The sequence below is a fragment of the Prosopis cineraria genome, unplaced genomic scaffold, assembly GCF_029017545.1.
Source record: "Prosopis cineraria cultivar Desert tree isolate PC_DT_omini unplaced genomic scaffold, ASM2901754v1 PC2, whole genome shotgun sequence".
Classification (NCBI taxonomy): Eukaryota; Viridiplantae; Streptophyta; class Magnoliopsida; order Fabales; family Fabaceae; genus Prosopis; species Prosopis cineraria.
In genome coordinates, this window is record NW_026555333.1 from 45,207,882 (window position 1) to 45,230,642 (window position 22,761).

Sequence of the window (22,761 nt, forward strand, 5' to 3'; positions counted from 1 at the left end):
GTTTTCCCTAATGCTGTGGTGACTCATGTGGAACCTGTAGGTTCTGATCATCACATGCTTGTGGTGGATTGTGAGTTTATTTACTCCAAGGTGTGCCTAAGTTTTCCCGTTTTGAGTCAGCTTGGGTGGAACATAAGGATTTTCTACAGTATGTGAAGAAAGGTTGAGGGATAGTAGGGTGGAAGGCAGTAATAAGGTAGAAGAATTGGTGGAGAAGCTGAATTATTGTAGAAAAGTTTTAATTGGGTGGAGTAAATTAGCTTTCCCAAATGTAAGAAAAGTTATCAAACAACTTACTGCAGAATTGGAAGTTTGTTGTAGGGGGAATTTACTGCTGAGAGAAGGGCAAAGACAGAGGAGATAATAATGAAAATTGAGGAGGCTTGGGATAGGGAAGAAAAATTCTGGTGGCAAAGGTCAAGAGTTAAGTGGTTGAAGGATGGAGATAGAAATACAAAGTTTTTCCATTCTAGTACTATTCAAAGAAGGCTCAGGAACAAGGTGAGAAAGTCAAAAAATAAGGATGGAATATGGATGGATGAAGAGAAGGAGCTTAATGAGGCCTTCACCAAATTTTATAATGATTTGTTTGCTTCAAGAGGTTGTAGGAGGTTGGAGGAAGCTCTGCTGTATGTTAAGAAGCAAGTTACTGATGAGGATAATCGATTACTGTTGCGTGAGGTTTCTATTGTTGAAATCAAGGAGGCAGCGTTTCAATTGGGAAGCATTAAGGCATAGTTCTGATCTTAGTAAATACCTTAGTTTCCCCTTAATATGGGGTAGATCTAAGACTAAAGCATTATCTTTTGTAAAGAGTAAGATGGCTTAGAAGCTACAGGGATGGAAGATAAGGCTATTTACGTTGTGCTGGGAGGGAAGTTTTGGTGAAGGCTGTGGTAAATGCTATACCCATCTATCCTATATCTTGCTTTAAATTCTTAAAGAAAGTTTGTAGTGAGCTTGATAGTATGATTTCTAATTTTTGATGGGGGCAGAAGGAAAAGGAGGGGAGGATTCAATAGAAATCTTGGAAGCATTTAAGTAAGGCTGAGGGTGATGGTGGAATGTGTTTTAGGGACCTTAAGAGGTTTAATGTTGCTCTATTGGCTAAGACGGCATGGAGGCTAATTTAGTATCCTAATGAAATGTGGTGTAGGATACTTAAAGTAATATATTTCCCTAAATGTGATTTTTTGTAGGCAAAGAAGGAGAATAGAGCATCCTGGGGATGGGCCAGTATATTGGAGGGGAGGGATTTATTGCAAAAAGATTTATGTTGGAGGGTGAATGCTGGTGTAAATATAGATTTATTTGGTGGTAAATGGTTACCATCTGTTGAGAATTTTATATTGAAGGAGAGACCTCTGTCTGATGAGTTGAAAAAGCTTAAAGTATGTGATATTATGAAGGAGAGGAAGGGGGATTTTAGTGCTATTGAAGGGGTTCTGAATGAGGAAGAAAAAGATATGATTGGCAAAATTAGGATTCCTATAGTAACTAGTGATAATAAGTATGTATGGTTGAAGAGTCGAGATGGGAACTATTTGGTGAAATTGGGTTATAAAGTGGCTTGTAGTGAAGAGGAGAAGAAGTATGTTTCTGTGCCTGGGTGGCTCGTATAAGCCATCTAAGCAATTGTGGAATGGCATTTGGGGTATTAAAGTGCCCCTTAAGGTGAAGCATTTTTATGGAGGGTAGCAAATAATGCATTAATAACTAAAGATGCTTTGTTTAGAAGGAAGTGTGCAGAGAAACCTGCATGTGATATTTGCAGAGTTCAGTTTGAATTTGTTGAGCATGTTTTTGTTTTTCTGTTCATGGGTTAGAGGGTGCTGGTTCGGATCACCATTAGCTCTAAATTTGATGATGGTGCAGTGGTACATTTTGATATGTGGATGGAAGACTGGTTGTTGAAGAAGCAAAAGAGGGATGAGTTTACTACTGCATTTTTTGCCTGCATTTGTTGGGAAGTATGGAAAATGAGGTGTAGCTTTGTCTTTGAGAGCATAGAGATTAATGTGGTGGAATGTTTATTGAGGGCAATCAGGCTTGCAAGAGATTTTTAGGAGGCTGAGTCTAAGAAGCTGAAAGTACTGACTGTCAAGAATATGGAAAGAAGGGATAGATGGTTAGCTCCTGATGCTGATTAGGTGAAGGTGAATTTTGATGCTGCTTTTGACCAGAGAAGTATGAAGGCGGCGGTTGGTGTGGTAGCAAGAAATATAGAAGGAGATTTTATGAGAAGGTTTGGGTGTGTAATTGATGCTAGCTTTGCTTTTATGGCAGAATGTTTGGGATTGTTAGAAGCTTTACAAGCCTAGAAGTGCTGTGGTGAGTTTTTTGTTGTCTTTGAAACAGATTGTCAAGAATTATATAGAAGAATGATTGACTTTAATATGGATGGCTGTGAATGGTAGTGCACTGATGTGTTGTAGAAATGTTTCATGTTGTGGAGATCCTTTGGTATGTGTTCGATGTCTTTGGTTAGTCGCAAGGGCAATTGTGCTGCTGATTGTTTAGCAGCTCTAGTTGTGAGAGGAGTGGTACCGCAAGGATGGTTGTTGAAGCCACCACCTTCTTTGGTTTTTGTGCTGCTAAAGGATCTCAAGAACATGAAAGATTATGGGATTGATGCTGTTTTGAATTCTGAAGTGGATTTTCGTAAGGGTGTTGGCTGATTTGGTTTGTTGGTTTGTTTCTTTATTTTAATTGTTTGGCTTTTAGTTTGTTTTTTGAATGTTTTGTTTTGTTTTGATAGGTTGGATATCAAGTTTTTTTTTGTTTTCTCGTTTTTCTGTTTTATAGGTGAATTGTGGGTGTAAGTGTTTTTGATGATTAATACAATAGCCTCTTTTGCTCGGAAAAAAAAAAAAACTTGAGAGACTTGAAACAACCAAATAAAAGCATAAGAGCTAATACTAAAACACACCAAAAAAAAAATGTAAGGATAAAAAGTATATTTTTCCAAAATTCAAAAGTCCTACAAAATGAAAAAATAGTTTTGAAATCCCAAAAAGTTGTGGTGTAAATATGTTTATTATCTAATTACTATATATTATCATGATCTGGAAAAAGAAAGTTGTCAACAGAGTAATTTAAAAAGTGTGCTATAGTTAATTTATGCATGGCATTTTCTTCCTCTTTCACTTGATATTTTTTTTATCTCTCATCATCTTAAGTTCATCTTCATACATATTTATTATAGGGAACGAAAAAAGTTCAAAGCATATGTTTGAATATAGCACAAAAATTTGAAGCGGAGTGGCACTTACGTTGCTTTTGGAAGATGGAAAATCTTAGACTTTGGAACTTAAGTAGCATTCTTCTTTCACAAAATCTCAATGTTCTTCCTGGTGTATTAAAATTTCTAAGATGGAATTCTTATTCTCTGGAATCTTTGCCATTGATTGATTAGTTGTAAGAACTTGAAATTCTTCAATTATGTTATAGCAACATTAAAAGATTATGAAGTAGAGTACTGGTATGTTTTTCTTCCCCAATCTTAAATAAGTTATGGACTTGGTTTTTCTCCTGCTTGCCATTTCTCCACTACCCCTCCTGACCTTTCCATATAAGATGTGGATGGTCTAGATTAAATGTTTTAATTTTAATCTTTTATTCTATATCTATTTAAATAAATAAATTTATAAATTTTTTTATTAAATCTTATCACCAATATGGACAATCAAGATTTAATATATATTTTTCAAATTTAATCTTAAAATTAATTTTTTTATAATTTTCATATTAAACTTATCCTGTACAAAGTATATCTGAATAGTTGATTTATAAATATTATAAGAATTTTTTAAATATGATCACCAATCTAGAAAGTCCAGGTTTAATATAGTTAGCCCAAATTTAATATTAAAAATGTACAAATTTTATAATTTTAATATTAAATTTGTACAATATTTAGATAATTAATTTATAAATACTACTAAAAAAAATGGCCCATATATAGTGCCCTCTACATAACGGTTATTTAGAGGAGGTGAGATTTTCTCCTGGAGACTATATAACGGTTTTATAAAATAACTGCTATGGAGTCTTTTGATCTATATAGTGATTAAAAGCATACCCATTACATAGTCTCTACTTTTTTTAAGGTTTGGGTTTGAGAAACTATAAATAACCATTGATGAGCAAGAAGCAGATGATCGTGATGATCGACGGTCTATGACTAGTTTCTATATTTTCCTTGATTATTCCCTTATCTATTAGAGAAGTAAGAAGCAGATGTTAGCCTCTCGCTCTAGTACTGAATCAAAATACCATGCACCTGCAGACACGACTGTTGAGATACTTTGGCTTCATTGGTTACTTAATGAGCAAGGAGCATCTCAAAGCTCCTCCACAGACATCTGTTGCAAGAGTCAAGCTACGATTAAAATTGCTCACAATGATGTGTTTCATGAGTTGGCCAAATATATTGAAGTTGACTCTCATTTTACTCGACAACATTTTATTCAAGGCACCATTCAACTTGCTCCAATTCAAACCTAGCATCAGTTGCTAGACTTATTCACGAAGTCCTTTCATCTAGGCTTCTTTCATTTTTTGGTAGACAAATTCAAATTACTCTTTGTTAAGCCATCTTGAATTTGAGGGAATGTTATCTATAATATTCTCTAAATATTCTATCATTATTGTGTGTGTGTATCAATCATTAGTAGCAAATATTATTTGATATTATTATCTAATTGTTAGTCATTATTGGGTTGTCAATTTATTGGTCCATATAACGTACTTTTCATCTTAGTAATACACAAGATATTTTTTCATATTTCTCTCACTTGTTTCATACCCATAAATAGGACTCAAGGAAATGTTATTTTATAACTGGTTTTGTGGATTTGTTTCTGTGTAAACCTTAGCAGAGGCTTTGTTGTACTCCTCTCGTATGGACACATTTTGTTTGCTCATTTATTTTGCCATGATTCTAGTAACAATTTTCATTTATTAAGTTGAGGCTGAACAGTGGCCTCAAGAATTTATTAGATTTGATAAATTTTGGTTTACGTTAAAAATATTATTCTTTATTTATGATTTTTAATTACACCAGAGATTTGACATTTATTATCTGTGAGGGAACCAGTTTTTTATGCATGTACTCGCATATAGGGCTTGTTGTGAGTTGTGTACGACTTGGGACTGAGCCCCCTATGCCCATATTTATTTTGTTTATGTTGTGATCCCACAGTTTTGTTTCAGTTTATTTCGTGAGGATTATCTAAGGATACATGTGTTTGATGTTTCTAAACGAGGTGTTACATGAGACCTACACTACTCTCCACGTCTCAGTATAAATTATACATAGTAAAATATATTGGACCTAAAATAAAATATAGAAAACTTTTAAGTAAGCTTATAAAAATGTGATTCTTTGATGGAGGGAGATCAATATGATCAATTACCAAGTGCTTCTTAGTTCTTACTTTAACTGTTGCACATGTTTTCTCCTACGAATTGTTTCTCCTCTCTTCCCCTACATTTTTCGTCACAATTATTCTGCTAATCGTAAAAATATTTAATTGTTTGCTGGAAAAATGAAAATATTGTTTTTCCATATAAAAATAAGAAGAAAAGTTTTCGCAATTTTTTAAGAAAATGTTTCAAAAAAATAAAAGCTTTTCATGGGTTGAAAAAATGGCGATGATTGTACGCAGTCGCATGTAGGTATGTTTTGCGGAAGCATGAGTGGATAAGGATAATCTTGGTTAAATATTTAGAATATGATGTGATAAGTAATGAATTATTAGTTCTTATATCCTTATGTTTTTGTGTCATCATTAACTGCATATTTAAATTAGCTGCTAAAAAAAACTGCATATTTAAATTAAGATTGAAACAGAAGTTAATTTGTGGATTAGAGAGATAAAACGTTTTATAATTTGGGTCCTTGGGATTTTTTATAATTTGCAAAAATTCATAAATTAATAATTTTTAATGGATTAAAGAGTAGTTTTATTCCGGAAAATAGTTTTGGAAGAGTTATAAGCACCATAAAAAACTTGTTAAGCAATGACGCATGATTTGTCAAAATCAATATAATGTTACATTTTTTTCCTTTAACATTTAAAGAATCTCCAAGCAATGGCAGACTGTGGTCTAAGGAAAATGCACATAATCACAACACCAAATAAAACATCGTATATAGTGAGAATCGTAATGAGCAGCTCATATCCGAGCAGCATGCTTTAGTAGGTCCGTATTTAGGAAGATAGATTGGGCGGGGAAATGATATTGTTAATTTTTTCCCCCACATAGGATATTGTTAATTGTTAGATTAAAAGTAAGGGAAATTGCTCTCCGAGGGTGAACATAGGAAAGAGTAAATTCGCCTAATGATCTTGAAAAATACAATTTCTGTAAATTATGAATGAGACTTTTAAATATTTTAAAATATGATTTATTCACGAAATTAATTAGAGGTGATTTTTCTTTTTATCCATTATAATAAATTAAATAATTTTAACTTTTAACTAATTGAATTAAATCCTTACACATACATTCGTCATATCTCTCTCCCTTTCACAATAATTCCTTCCCTTTTTTGGTGGGCAGGGTAATTAATGTGATATTCACATATCATTTCTTATTGTCTTATTAAGTGTACTCTCCTGCTAGTGATGTCCCAACATGAGCAATTCAATTTTATGCTATTAGACAAAAACAAAAAGAGGGTGTTGCCAGGCATGTCACTGACACACGGGGTCTCAAAAGGATGGTGGAACTCGACTTCTAATCAAATGAAGGGGACTCGGGCTTCCTTATCACAGTTCACGTAGATGTGAAAATGTGAATCGAAGAAAATTAATGTAGATGCAAGGAAACAGAAATACATTAATTAAATAAAGAGATGGCGAGTTATGCCGGCTGTACAACAGAAAAGTAAAGACTAAAACTACATGATAAAAGAAACAAATAAAATAAAGTAGCAGACACGAGTTTGGGAATTTGACTGGTAATTTGTTGATGCTAATAATAATTCTTGTTGAGAGAGGGCTCCTTTATTTATAGATGATTATGACTTAGTGTCCAAGCCTTATGATCGTCACTTTGCTTGAATTTAAGAAGTACTTCCTCCATTGTGGCCACTCATCATTAGTAGAGGGTAAAGATAATGACCTAGACCTGATCTTGACTTACTCACTACGACTTCATAAATATTCTTTTTTAATTATTTTACGGCCGATTAAATTGAGTTGAGTTCAGGCCTTCAAATTTACAATTTAGGTGCAAATAATGGCCCAGCATACAAATTGGTTGGACCCTTCGATGGATATTTCTATTGGCTCTACTTCCAAGTGTTGCGTGAGTAATATGTCTTAGAGGATCAGCTCGTTCCCTTTCTAATTGATGGTTGATTTGGTACTTTCTTTAGAGGACACTTTTGTGGTTGAAGATTATGGGCCACATAATCTAGTTTAGGATTAAGTTTCTCAAGGTTTGGGATCTCAAGAGCTAGTTCTATAAAACCTAGTTGCTATGGGGCTCGACCTTAGGACTTTCACTCCTATGGAGAGAGCCCTTTGGGAGAGAGCTCCAATGGAGAGGGCCCTTGTAAAGCTTTCCTTTTTGATTTTGGCTCCTATAATGGTGCCCCTCGTAACTCTGGCTATTGTGGCTTAGGCCCCTGTCCTCCCTAGCAGTCAAACAGTCCTGCCATTGAGTTGGACCCACCATTTTTTTGAGGGATGTTATAGCGGGCCTCATTGTTGATCTTCTAATCGAAAAGAATGCTAGGAGACTACCTCTTGAGTCTATCTATTCTCTAAATGTGTGAGCCAATTGGAGTTTGCCCCTGCAATTGTCTAGACAGCATAGCAAATATATTCCTTAGCCTGTCCTCTAGAGTTTGGAACAAAGCTCTTTGCCTCTCGTTAGCTTGGCATTCCAACTTTTCCCAAGCTTTGGCTCGCTCTTGTTACTTTTTTAGATGTTGTCTCTCAAGTTCCTTTATCAGTGCTTGTGAGGTTGTTGCTTGCTTATTGATACGGTCCTGTATCATGGTTAAAGACAAAGCTGCTAAATCATTAGACACAATAATAGGAGGTTTACCTGAGTGAGAGGATTTAAGACTCTCATCTCAAGCTAGTGGGTAAGGCATTCCGTGAAGAAGTGTTGCCAGTAGCCCCATAGTCACTAGAGTACAAGAGGCTTGTACTTCACATTTTGTGTGTGCAGCCATGTTCTCTGAGTTGTAAGACTTAGGTCCATTCTTTAATTTCTAATAACATATTGATCCTCACATGTCCTATGTATTCTATTCACACGTGTCTCATTAGGTGTGCCAATAATTGTTCAGCAAAAACAAAAAGAGGATGTCGCTAGGCATGCCAGAGATACAAGGTCTCAAAAGGATGGAAAAACTTGACTTCTAATCAAACGTGAGGAACTCGGGCTCCCTTACCAACGTTCACCCGGATGTGAGAATGCGAAGTGAAGAAAATTAATATAGATGCAGTGAAGTAGAGATACATTAATTAAATAAAAAGATGGTGAGCCATGTTGGCCGTACAATAGAAAAGTAAAGACTAAAACTATATGATAAAAGAAAAAAATAAAATAAAGTAGCAATGTGAGTTTGGAAATTGGACTGGTAGTTTGTTGATGTCGATGATGATTTTTATTGAGAGAGGGCTCTTTTATTTATAGATAATCCTAACTTGGTACCCAAGCCCTGTGATTGTCACTTTCTTGAATTTAGGAAGCACGTCCTCAATTGTGGCCACTCATCATGGGTGGAGGGTGGAAATAATAACTTAGATCCGGTCTTAACTTAGTGGTTAACACTTCATAAATACTTTTTTAATTATTTAAGGCTGATTAAGTTGAGTTGAACCCAGGCCTCCAAATTTACAATTTGGATGCAAATATATGCCTTTGCAAATGAGTCTCATTACTAGGCTTTCTTGTGTGAAAATGACTATAAACCTAGAACTTTCATTGTAGAGGGGTATTTGATTCTCTATGATAAGTTAAGATATCTAGAATTTTTTATAGATTGTATTTGATCTATTTTGGATAACTGATTATGTTTTTTTTTTGTGTTTCTGATCCACGATAGTAAATCAATGATATACAATATCGATGAAAATTTATCATCACTATTTAATCTTATAAATATAAAAATCCTCAATTTTGTCATTTTTTAAAAGAGGGTCAATGAAACTATCTTCCATCTTCAAATATTTGAAAGAAATTTTTTTTCAAAAAAGTATTTAAAAAAGGTCATATTATTTATAGAGAGGATAGTTTTATCATATAAAATTTAATTAAATATTAAAATAACTATAATATATAATATAATATATATTAGATTGTTTATTGAGTTTGATTCTGTAAAATAGTCTCTAAAGCTCCGATAGGAAATGACACTTTTAAGCTTTGCGCAATTGGAATCAAGAAAGGAGAGTCACGTGCGTTCACGTTGAGAAAAGTAAATTAGACAAAAGCTAAGCTCGCGTACTTTAGTCACGTGCGTTCAAATTTAAGGAGAGTCACGTGTTTTACTCAGTTGAACCATTGAGAAAAGCAATCGCGGGAAGCCAGCTGGGACTGCAAAAATTAAAATAAATATATGAGTTCATGACAAAAGCTAAGCTCGCGTACTTTAGCACCACTCACAACCTTCCTATTCTGTTGCTGAGTAAAAATCGGTCAAATTTCACAGCAGTTCTTGACCAAATTTATTGACGGTTAGCTCTCTTGAAATTTAAAGCATCAATTCAGTTCTTATGAGTATCATTTGATCTAAATTAAAATTAATTTTTTGAAAAAATGATATAAATAACCCAAACCTCTACATTAATTGTTTATTTTTCATACAATATTTTTTCACTTTCCTTTCATGAGTCATTTATGTGTCTAATTTTACTTGTTTATATTCATAGTGGTATTATACTATTAATGAAAGTTGTAAATTTTTCTTACGTTAGTTATTTATTTGCTATATATCATTTATTTATTTTTCTTACATGAGTTATTCATGTGCTCAACTGTACTTATTTATATTTATAGTGGTATTATATTGTTAACGAGAATTACAAATTTTTCCCACATTAATTGTTTATTTTTCATACATTCATTGTTCATTTTCTTATATGAATTATTTATATGTCTCTAGCTTCACGTATTTATATTTATAGTATTGTTATGTTATTAATGTGAGTTGTAAATTTTTCTTACCAGTTATTCATTTTTTATATATTAATTGTTTATTTTCACTATATCTATTGTTTTTATTTGAGGGGATTGACGTTATTTATGTCATTTCGTTCAAAAATTTAATTCAATTTAGCCCAAGTGAGAGTCACAAAACTTGAATTGATATTTCAAAATTTTAAGGGATTGGCTATTAATAAATTTGGTCAAGAAGGTTGCAGTGAAATTTTCCCAAAAACTTAATAAAAATAGTTCCTTTTATTTTTATAAGAGAATAGATGTAAAAATTTATTAAATTTTAAGATAGAGTTAATAAGATTTAAATTTTTTTATTTTGATAAAACATATTAAAAATAACTTATAAATAAAGTATTTATCATTTTTTTTTTTCAATTTGCCCAAACACCTCTCTAGGTCCTTTCATTGCTTCAACTTCTATGATGAAGTATCATGTTCTCGGGAACCAAAAATAATTTTAGCTTTTTTTTTTACAAAAAAAACAAAGTACCTTTTTAAAAAATTTTTGTGACAACCCAAATCCGTCCTTTCACTGATCATTTAATTTGTAAACTGCGTTGCTTCGACGAGGAATTGTAGCATATCCTTGTATTCTCTATCCAATTTGATGGACTCTTTCTAAATTAGATTTCTTGGATGTACAAATTTGGGAGAAAAATTGATCCAAAACAAAGTGAAGTGTGATTGGGTTCCTTCCAAATGTCCATCAGCTTTGCAAGCGCAATGCCAAGCATAGAACCAAGAGATTGTCGTTAGTGGCTTACGGCTGTGTCCACTATTATTGCAAACGACCAGAATAATAAATTATAAACGAACCATGCTGAAGCCTAAGTTAAGGGAACCTTGTTCCCCATTCTTGTCAAAAAGCCAGTTCACAGGGGACATGGACGACTCAAAAGTCCCACGATCAACGAAAAAGGACACGAAAGGGGACCCACCCATCTGAAAACAGCGGAGAAAGGGCGAAAAAAAAAAAAGCAACCAAAGGGTAAAGTGTTTTCCACGCCAAAAAGCTGCCTCCGCGCACCGAAAAGTGACCTTCCTTCTTCACAGTTCATTCAGTCCCTGAATATTTGACTCCCTTTTACCAGTTTGCCCAAACGTTCTTCCAATGGCTGCTCCAGGTCCTTCCACTGCCTCAACTTCTCCGATGAGATATCATGTTTTCTTGAGTTTCAGAGGCACCGATACTCGCACCAACTTCACCGATCACTTGTATGCTGCTTTGCTTCGACAAGGAATTGTAACTTTCAGGGATGATGTAGATCTTCACAAAGGACATGTTATTAAGGACGAACTCCTCCAAGCTATTGAGCAATCCATGTTTGCCATTGTTGTGCTCTCCAAGAATTATGCTGCTTCTTCTTGGTGTTTGGATGAACTGCGGAAGATCCTAAAATCCAAAAAGGCCTCCGGTCAAACAGTTTTTCCAGTTTTTTATGGCATAGATCCATCTGATGTTCGACATCAAAAAAGAAAATTTGCAACAGCTTTTGAGAAGCATGAAGTTAGATTTCCAGATGTTAAAGTGCGAAGATGGAGAAAAGCTTTAAGAAAGATTGCCAAATTATCTGGCTGGGATACGAGTAATAAGTAAGTTATCCTTAATTTCTTACCCAATTTTTTGTTTTTCTATTCCCACAATCGTTGCTTCTTAATTTTTTTTTAATCTCTTTCTTTTTAGATCAAATTTTTTCATCATTATCTATGTGTGACATTTTTTAAATGACATGTCAAATATATACTTGTTATAGAATGATACATATTCTCTTCATCAACTTTCAAGACTTAGCAGAAAGCTGTCAAGTGTCAACTATAGTATTTCTAAATAGGGAGATTTCACTTAGGGCCTCAGAACACAAAATTTACATTTAGATTTTAATAGAATTTGAAAATGTCCAGTAGGTTGGAGGGTTCTTGTAAATTTTGTTGTGCATAAAAGGATGCATTTGCCCTTATTTCAACATATCCATATATACACGATACAATATTTATAAATTTTTTAACACAATATTCTTAAATGCATAATACATTGAGTGAACATAGTTTACATTTAGTGAACATATATAGTTTACACAATGTTCATGAATATGCAGCAAGATATCCATTAATTCTTAACATAGTGAGTATATATAGATATGTGACATTTGTACAATATAAACTCCATAATGAAAATATATGTTCACTAAAATAACATACTTAAAGTTAATATCTACCATATGTATTGTGTATTCATGAATATTGTATTGAGGATTCCTGTACCTTGTATTGTATATATATGAATATTCTATTAAGACAATAGCAAATACATCTTTTCAACTACTACAAAATTTACAAGAAAGGCTCTTGGAATTGTAGTACATTTTCCAATTTCATTGAGCTCTAAATAAAATTTTTTGTATTTTGGGGACATTAAGTGAGATTCTCCCTTGTAAATATGAATATCTCTGTTAGTTTCATTATAATTGTAATAATAGAGATTTGATGGTTTAGCCAAAAAAAAAAAAGATTGAAATACATTGAACCGGAACAAGAATGAGGTGGTCGAGCTTTTGACATTTTTCTTTGATTTATAACAATTCTCAGTTGCTATAAAAACAGTTTCAGTGGTCATGTGGCATTTTGGGCAATCGAATGATTTTCTTATAAGATATCGTCGTATGTGAGAAAGTAATTCTCATATGTTTTTGGGCCTACTTTGTTGTGGTTCCTTCTCAAATAAGTTGAATTGTTTCTTTTGGACATCGCATATTGTCTGTCATAGGTCAAGTCAGAAATGTCAACTTAATCGGTCGTCCAAGACTCAATTTGATGAAGCGATCCAAAAATTCTGACAATGTCGTGCTGATGCAATGGTTAAAAGAAAAAATGGAGTGTCAACTTAATATATTTACCTTAATCAAAGGCTTGTCTCCAGTTGCAGCTGAATATTGGGGGGGGGGGGTTTATTTTTCCTCTCCTTTATATCCTTCTATACGGAGTCAGGACTCTGAGTTAAAGGATGTGAAATAATTTAATAAAAAATTAATTTTTTTGAAATAACAGTTATATTAAGACTAAAATTGTAATAATATAAATAGTTTTATCATCATTTTTTATTTTAAAAAATTATATTGAATCTTTTATTATAAATATACTCTTCATATTTTATCTAAATTATTAAAATATTATATATTTAATAATTTTTTGAGCCTAAATATTTTTTATTTAATTTAGAGGGTAAAAATATCAAGAGTAGGAGGTATAAAGTTGTAAATTTTATATATTGCACCTCCTCAACCTAATGTGGCCCCGCCATTGCTTCCATGTATCCAATATGCCTATTTAATTTCTCATTTCTCCTTTAATTTGATTGAAATTTACATTTTACAAGCATAATCACTAAATATTCTTCGGTCAAAGCAGACATGAGGCGGAAATTGTTGAAGACATTGTGAAATCTGTCTGGAACAAATTATGTCTGAAATTGCCATCTAATTTTGGACATTTAGTTGGAGACATTCAATCAAAGGTGGATAGAATTATCTCCCTTTTAAAGATAGGATTGGGTGATAAATGCTTCGTAGGGATATGGGGAATGGGCGGTATAGGCAAAACCACTCTTAGTCGAGTTGTTTATGATGCACTTCAAAGCAAGTTTGAGGCTAGCTGTTTTCTTGCTAATTTAAGGGAGGATTGTGAAAAGAGTGGCTTAGTTTACTTACAAAAAAAGCTTCTTTCAGGCCTTGGACTAAGAGAACCAAAAATAGATGATGCCTATGATGGAGTAAAGAAAATAAGAGGTTTCTTGTGCCATAAAAAGGTTCTTATTGTTCTTGATGACATCAGCCATAAAAGCCAACTGGACAATTTGGCTGGAACTGAAGAGTGGTTTGGTGAAGGGAGCAAAATCATAATGACTACTAGAGATAAACAATTGTTGACACAATATGAACAGTTTGAAGAGTATGGTGTTGGAAAGTTGAATGAAGATGAATCCCTTAAGCTTTTATGCCATAAAGCATTTAAAAAGGATGAGCCTAAGGAAGCTTATTTGGATTTTTCGAAAGAAGTAGTTAAATATGCTTGCGGACTCCCTTTGGCTCTTGAAGTCTTGGGGTCATTTCTTTGCAATAGAGATCCAGTTCAATGGAGAGACGCATTAGACAAGTTGAAGGAAAATTTACATAAGGATATCTTTAGCAAACTTTGCATCAGTTATGAAGGATTAGAAGATGAACAGTACAGAAATATATTTTTAGATATTGCATGTTTGTTCATTCGAACATCGAAGGCTGAAGTGACAGATATATTAAAAATATGTGGTCTTCATTCAGTAATTGGAATTAATGTTCTGATTGAGAAATCATTGTTAAGTACCTTCAAATCACAAAGTTTGGGGAATAATTGGGGTTCATATTGCAATGTACATCAATATATGGATGATGGGCTTCGAAAGATGAGAAGGGAAATTTTCATAGACCGAGAACAGCTTGAATATTATTATCCACAAGATCATCTTACAATGCACGATTTGCTTCAAGAGATGGGAAGGAATATTGTTTTGCGAGAATCAAGTGATGCCTGTAAACGTAGCAGATTGTGGCGTCTAGAGGAGATTGATCACATGTTGAAAAGAAATAAGGCAAGAGTTTGATTTTTAAGTGTGCTATAGTTAATTTATGCATGGCAGTATCTTCCTCTTTCGCTTGATATTTTGTTATCTCTCATCATCTTAAATTCATGTGCGCACACATTTATTACAGGGAACGAAAAAAGTTCAAAGCATATGTTTGAATATAGCTCAAAAATTTAAAGCGGAGTGGCACCCAGATTGCTTTTTGAAGATGGAAAATCTTAGACTTTTGGACTTGAGTGGTGTTTGTCTTTCACGGAATCTCAATGTTCTTCCTAGTTCATTAAAATTTCTCAGATGGGATTTTTACGCTCTGAAATCTCTACCATCAATTGATCAGTTGTGTGAACTTGAAAGCCTTGAGTTGCGTTCTAGCAAAATAGAAAGATTATGGAATGGAGCGCCGGTATGCTTTCCTTCCCTAATGTTAAATAAGTTATGGACTCGGTTTCTCTCCTCCTCACCATCCCTCCACTACCCCTCCTCTCCTCTCTATAGATGATCTTAACGGTCCAAATTAAATGTTTTAATTTTAATTTTACGTTTATTGAAATAAATAAATTTATAAAAAATTTTATTAAATCGTATCACCAATCTGAGCAACTAAGATTTAATATAGATTGTAGAAATTTAATATTAAGATTAAGTGTTTTTATAATTTTAATATTAAACTTGTATTTTTAGAGCATATTTGGATAATCAATTTATAAATATTATAAAAATTATTAAATATGATTACCAATTCTTGTTGAGAGTCCAGATTTAATATAGATAATCCAAATTTACTATTAAAATTGTAAAAATTTTATATTTTTAATATTAAATCTGCACAATATCTGTATTGCCAATTTATACAAATTATAAATTTTTTTAATATTAAGTTTGAACCATTCATATTAAATCTGGACTATCCAGATTGGTTGTCAAGCATTTATTAAATTTTTATATTTTTTTATGAATATAAAAAATAATATTTTAAATCTGGACCATCCAAATTAAATTTGGACGATCCAGATCCATTGTCCTTTAGTTGAGGAGGGACCGGGGCGTCCCTTGCTCTGTAAGTTATACACACATATGGAAACACATATTATCTTTTAACTTTTGAAAATACTAATTGTTCTCATTTTGCTTCTGTGTCTTATATGTTGGCCAGCGTTTAGATAAGCTAAGGATCATCAATTTGGCTGAATCTGGAGATCTAATAGAAACTCCGGATTTTAGTGCAACCCCAAACCTTGAGAAGTTATTCCTTGATGACTGCCATAATTTAGTTGGTGTTCATGAATCTATTGGACAACTGAAGAAACTAGTTGAGTTGAGTTTGGAAGACTGTGTAAATCTTGTTAAACTTCCAAGTTGTCTGGAAATGAATAATCTGGAGGTGCTTAATCTTAGAGGATGCAAAAAGCTTGAGAAGCTTCCAGAGTTTGGGAAGAATATGACAAGTCTATACTTGTTAAGTGGGTGGGGAGCATCAATCACAGAAATTCCTTTGTCAATTATTCATTTAATAAATCTCAAATTTTTGGATTTGTACGAATGCGACAAGCTTAAGAAAGTTCCCGAGCTTCCTCCAAATTTAATTATAGCAGCGACTCATTGTGATTTGTTGGAACCCAAAGAAGCAGTTGCAAAATACCTCTCGGGATCACGTGTATCTAAGGTTTTTCATTTTCTCCATGTTATGTAGTTAACGATGTTTCTTAGGTTATACTTTTATTTTATTCTGATTTCAATAAATCGACACTAATTAACAGCATTTGGTAGCCAGTATTTAATATTTGATACTTGATAGTGTTTTATTTTATACGTGACAACATGCTAGTGTTTTGCAGGGTCCCATTCACATTTTTTATGATTACTACGTCCCACTTGGATTCCCTTGGAGAGTAGGAATTCCTGAATGGTTTGAAGGAGAGGATCATTGTCGGAGTAGAGAGAGTAGTTCAAGTGAAGAAGTGCTAACCATAACGGCAAACATACCTTGTGACAGGGCTGATGCTAATAATGGAGAATGCTGGGGAATTGCTGTAGCCCTTATTTTCGGATGTCGTTCCTATGGAAATGATAAATGTTTTTCAGTGAATTGGAAGTTTCAAGATTATTGTCATACCAATAAAAGAACCGCAAATAAAGAGATTAACAGTGCAAAATATTATTTTGTCCATCGAGTATATGTGGGATATTATCCATTTAAGAAGGAGGACTGTAGACCACATCCAAGTGGTGTAGGCATTCAACTTCATTTGACACTTTCTTTCCCAACCAATCCTGCTGCTAAGTTGGGACTTTTCGCGAACTGGAAAATAGTGAACTGCAGATGGCGTCTGACATGTCAGAAACATTTTGATGAAGGGAGATGAACACATCATGCCGCGATATATTGCCAGGTAATGAAAGCAATTACAAAGTGCTTCTCACATTAAAAGGCGTTATATTTGTTTTCTTCTATCAATTGTCTTCCCTCTCTTTCCCCAGCATTTGTCCTCGCATCTACTCCATTACTCACGTAAATAGTTGATTTCATTGTAGGTGGCTGGAAAAATGAAATTAATGTCTTTTCCATAAAAAAATTATGATGGAATTTTTTTCCAAATTTCTTTTAAAAATTGTTCATAAAAAATAAAAGCTTTTCTTTGGTTAAAGACATGACAGTGGTTGCTGTCACATGTAGGCTTGTTTTGCTGAAGCATAAGGAGATAATCTTAAGAGTTCAATATTTTTTTTAATAGTAGAGTTCAATATTTTTAATATCTTGTAATCATATTTTAATTACCTGTACATCTAATATAATTAGATTTATAATATTCAATATACACATATATGGAAATTAAGATGAATGTTTCTTTAAAAAAAAAAATTAGAGGGGCAAATATCATAAGTGGCTTCAAATCCGTACATATCATTATCATTAGCAATATGAATGTTTCTATTCCTTCTTGTAATTTATTTTTTTTATCTCATTTTTCGTGTTTGCAATAATTACATGTTTTTCCTCTGTTGAAAAGTTTCAGTCGTTCATTATTGACTAGTTCAGGACATGCTCGTTCCATGAAGGGAAGCTGCGAATTCTGTTGTAGAACCAAACATGCGTTTCATTAGCGCATACATATATATATATATATATATATATGTATTCCAGGCACAAAATTAACATCTGAGCCCATGTCATCTCTTCCTCAAATCTTCAAGCAGATGATCGTCCATCACTTTACGATCGATGTGTTACATCCAGCTCTTTACAATTTTAAGTTTCTTCATTTAATTTGGTGTGCATGTTCTATTGGCAAGAAGCAAAAATAGCTGAAGACATTGTTGAAGTTGTATGCAGCATGAACCAAATTCAAATTTTATGGTCATTCTTTTTATTATATATTAATTATTAAGTTTAATTTTTCATATAATGCATGCATGATTACTTTTGTTAATTATTGTCACAAATGTATAATATTTAGTGCATAGGTTTTTTTCTATATCCATGTAAGATTTAACAAAATTTTACATTGATTATTAAGAGCTAACACAACTCTCCTCTTTTATCTTGGATTGAAACTGCTATAAATATAAACAAAGTTATTTAGTACATAGTTTCTTCGATTAAAAATATAGTTTAATTCTTTATTTTACCATTCATTTACGTTTTAACATATGTAAAGATGTTTTGTGTGGCTGGACATGAAATCTATTCTTTTTATAACAATTTATTTTTATTATCTGCCGATTCTTTTTTCCATTATTTGGGATTCTTAGTATTTGAAAGCAATTCATAATACTTTCAGTAAGAAAGCTGGATTTTCTTCAACATTTTCTCATAAATTTGATGCAAGAACTACATTAATAAAATTTTTAAATGTATTGAAATCTCAGTTTATATTTATAGAAGTGAAAATCTCTTTTATAAAAAAATAGTGGAACAAATAACAACAAATTTTTTTTCATGAATTAATAATTCACACTTGAAAACAAATAATAACAGCAGCAGTAATAGTAATTGTACTAGGAAAATTTCAATGTCCATAAAAAAAAAAAAATTCTTCATAGACTATGAAGCCACGAAATTTTCTTTCATGAATTTGCAAATTTTTCTTCAAAAATTTTCGTGTGACACAAAATTCTGTCACAAATTTATGCATAGAATGTAGATATGGGGAAATGACAATTAGTGACATGGAACAATATCAATGACAATTACATATCTTAAGTTATTGAATTTTTAATACAAGACCATGATCTTTACTTGTAATTAAAAAATTTTTGAACACTTGATTGAAAAATCTACTAACTACACTTGGGACTATTTATAATATTAATTGAAAATTTATGAATGTTAGTTAAGAATATCAATTTTTTACTGTTAATATACATATAAATCATTTAAAAAATCAAGTAAATATACTTAAAATTATTTGTAATATTAGTTGAGAATTTATGAGAGTTAATTATGAATCACAACTCAATTACTTTATGATTTTTTGCTTTCAATATATAGATAAATCACTTAAAAAAATTTACTAAATACATTTGGGATTATTTGTAACATTAGTTGAGAATTAATAAAAGTCAGTTGTAAAATGCAAGCTAATTACTTGTGATTCTTTATTATCACTTAAAAAATTAACAAAAATAGTTAAAAAAATTTGTAATATTAGCTGAAAATTTATTAAGATTCATTGTGAATCTCAAATCAATCAATAACAAATAATTTATTGCAAGTAAAGGTTATGGTATGTTATTTAGATTTTAATAATTTAGAGTCTATAATTATCATTAATATTTTGATAAGATTTCTAATTGTCATTTTTCTTATAGATACTTCAAAAATTATGATGAAATGCGCGTAATTACAGCACCAAATTATACGCGTCTTATATAGTGGCAAGAACATGGGCACTGAGCAGCGCATGTACTCGCAAGGTCTAGGCCTCTGGAAAGGAATATAGGGAAATTCTATTATTAATATTAATCATTTTGATAGATATAAAAAAAGGATTTTTTTCAATATTCAAACAAGATTACAGGCAGAATAAACAAACCTAATTAGAAGTAACTAAGTCTTCTAACCTAGGGGAGAAATTATCCATATTTGAGCTATTCCAACTTCCAAGTTGGCAACCGGTTCCTAGGCACAGAATTTCAGCATCTGCATCTTTTTTTTTTTTTTGGTTTATACATGAAGAAAATAAAAAATAATTTATTTTATTTATTAATTTCTCAACCATGTATATATTGTAAATGTAAAATAATATCTTATCTTACTTCATAATCTTTCACCTTGTGCAAGTAAAAAACTCAAATAATATATCTTATTCTAGACTTCTTTATCCGATGTATGGTGCGTGTTTATATGTCATTCGACTTAATTGTGGGTTATAAGACATTATTTATTGATCATGTAGTGATTTCTTTAATTATTTTACTCATCGCATTGCTATTTAATATGTATTCATTACTTTCATCAAACTAGTTTAAACATAAATCTAATTGGAATACATCCCTAAATTCTCCATCCAATATCACTTAAAAAAAAAAAGCTGCCTTGTGATGGAAAATTTTGTCACTAATAAGTGAAAATTATGTTGCTAAATAGGTTAGCGACAAAATATTTTTGTTGATAAATTAGCAACAGAATTGCATTTTAGTGCTATGGTGATGGAAAATTTCCACCAGTAAACAAGTATAAGATATTTCAATTTTACAACGGAATGCATTCTATTGCTAATTTATCACAAATTTATCAACAAATTTATTCCATCGCTAATTTTTTAGGTTGATCAAAACATTATTGTCATGTCACCTGGTGGATCAATACCACCTCATCATCGCCTCATCACTTAGTGGACTAGTGCTACCTCAGCACCACCTCATAGTCATGTCACGCCACCTCACTATCATGTCAAATATTATTACTTTCAATTGTGTCATAGCTAGGCTCAAACTCACAACCTCATACCCCTAGTGCATTTACATCTATCTTATTGTTAGTTGAGCTGAAAGAATTTTTAGTCTTAATTAATAAATTAAATAGATAATATTTAACCACACACATATATATTAATAAATATATTATCTAAATTTACTTATTTATTTAAAATTATATTTATTTATTAATATGGTAAAATTAATTTATATATAATAATTATTTATATTATATTTTATGTTGAAAAATTATTTTTCTATAATAAATTTAATATTAAATTAAAAAAATTATTACCATAATATATTATATTGTAATTTTTATCTATATAATATACTCTCTTCATTCAAAAATATAAAACATTTTTTGAAAAGTTGGATATTCAAAATGTAAGTATTTTTAATCTTTTGAGGTGTAATCATTACTTGTTTTTTAACAAAGTGCCCTTATTAATGAATGACTTTATATTTATTGTAGGGTGTTTAATAGAGGTAAATATGAAAAGATAGAGTTAGTTTAAAAGTAGGTAACTACTTTATTAGGAGATGAGATTTGATTAAAAATACCTTACATCTTTTAATAGAGGGAGTATAATTTTTAAAATTTTTATTTAATAATATTTTTCATTTTCATTTTTATTTTTTAATAAGAAGAATTATGTATACAATTTAAATTATTATTATTATTAATATACAATAGTTTAAAATAATAAATTATTTTGAATTATAATTTTTAAATTATTTATTTATAGCATAATAATAAATTATTAAATAAATTATATATAAATATATACTATAAATAATAAAATAAAATTAAAAATTATTAGCAATGAAATTATGACATAAATTTTGTGATGGAATTTTTCATCATAAATTCCGTCACTAAAATAGAATAAGATATTTTAAAAATTAGCAATAGAATATTCTGTCAGTAAATTTCTTTGCTAAATTATTTTTGATGGATTAATAATGGAAAAATGATAAAATTTTAGTGATGAAACATTTCATCGCTTTCTATCACTAAATTCCGTCGCTAAATTAGTGAAAGATTAGCGACGAACAAAAATTTTGTCACTAATTTATTATTTTTGTAGTGTATGACGGACTCTTTTTAAATTAGATTTTTTTAAATGTATAAATTTTGGGAGGCATTGATCTAAAACAATGTGGACGCATGTGATCGGGTTTCAAATATCCAGTTGGTTTGCAAATGCAATGCACAAGCAAAGGAAGACCAATATATTGTTGTCCATGGCTATGTCCATTATTATTGCAAAGGACAAGAATAATAAATATGTTATAAATATTAAAAATAGAGTGAATGTCCATCTTCCTCATCTCTTCATCTTCATCTTCTTGCATGAAACTCTCATCATCATGAGAGTTTATTACCCTTTATTTACTTTTATCATTTGTGTAACCTTGAATGTGTAAAACTATGCATATAACTAATGCATGCTATTTGTATTGAAAGGCACAATACTCTATAAAAACATTCTCTCATTCTCTTATCTCTACTTTTCTCATCTTTATTTTCTAGTTGCTTAATTTCATAACAAAAGAAACCATGCAAAACCTTTTTTTTTCAAAGACTAAAAAATATGATCACATTATCAAAATAGAGAATACAAGTAAGCTAAGTCGAATGCTTCTCATCATCTACCAACTTCTGACAATAAAATAGTTGATGGTTAAAATTATGAAAATCACTAATCTAGTTTGAGGCAATTGCAGCCATGTAGTGAGCGCAAAAATTAGTTTTCCTATTCATAAATTCTATAGTCACCCTCCTGTCCTTATACAACAAAGATTTAACATTGGTAAGAATGTCATAGTATTAGTGTAACTGAATGTGATTTCTAAAAAGAAAGTTAATTGTTTTTATAAAATCATTAAACACTCTAACCTTACCAAAACCCTTATCCTACAAAGGCCCTATAAAATGGATAATTCTTTTGGTCCTTTTTATTAGTCATATTTTTTTTGAATGAAAAACTGAAATGCATTACTAATCAATCTTAGACAATAGAGTCTAACCAACA

General features: G+C 31.4%; 1 protein-coding gene across 7 annotated transcripts; it reads left to right on the forward strand.

The window, feature by feature from the left end:
• The first annotated feature begins 11,210 nt into the window (after positions 1-11,210).
• On the forward strand, positions 11,211-18,158 carry LOC129302222 (disease resistance protein Roq1-like). Of its 7 annotated transcripts, none has more exons than XM_054940930.1 (6): positions 11,211-11,781; positions 13,594-14,812; positions 14,934-15,209; positions 15,960-16,469; positions 16,642-17,196; positions 17,815-18,158. In XM_054940930.1, the coding sequence occupies exons 1-5, from the start codon at positions 11,300-11,302 to the stop codon at positions 17,167-17,169; spliced, it is 3,015 nt and encodes a 1,004-aa protein (XP_054796905.1). In that variant the 5' UTR covers positions 11,211-11,299; the 3' UTR covers positions 17,170-17,196; positions 17,815-18,158. The 7 variants fall into 7 exon arrangements, with proteins under 7 accessions (XP_054796905.1, XP_054796906.1, XP_054796907.1 ...); XM_054940931.1 differs by having other exon boundaries at positions 17,821-18,158; XM_054940932.1 differs by having other exon boundaries at positions 17,839-18,158.
• Positions 18,159-22,761: the final 4,603 nt, after the last annotated feature.

Bases quoted from the DNA above. Each gene is read 5' to 3' on its own strand.
- LOC129302222 (XM_054940929.1), top strand. From the start codon at position 11,300: ATGGCTGCTCCAGGTCCTTCCACTGCCTCAACTTCTCCGATGAGATAT. The intron at 14,813-14,933 runs GCAAGAGTTTGA...CATTTATTACAG, and splicing joins ACATGTTGAAAAGAAATAAG to GGAACGAAAAAAGTTCAAAG. The intron at 16,470-16,641 runs GTTTTTCATTTT...AGTGTTTTGCAG, and splicing joins CGGGATCACGTGTATCTAAG to GGTCCCATTCACATTTTTTA.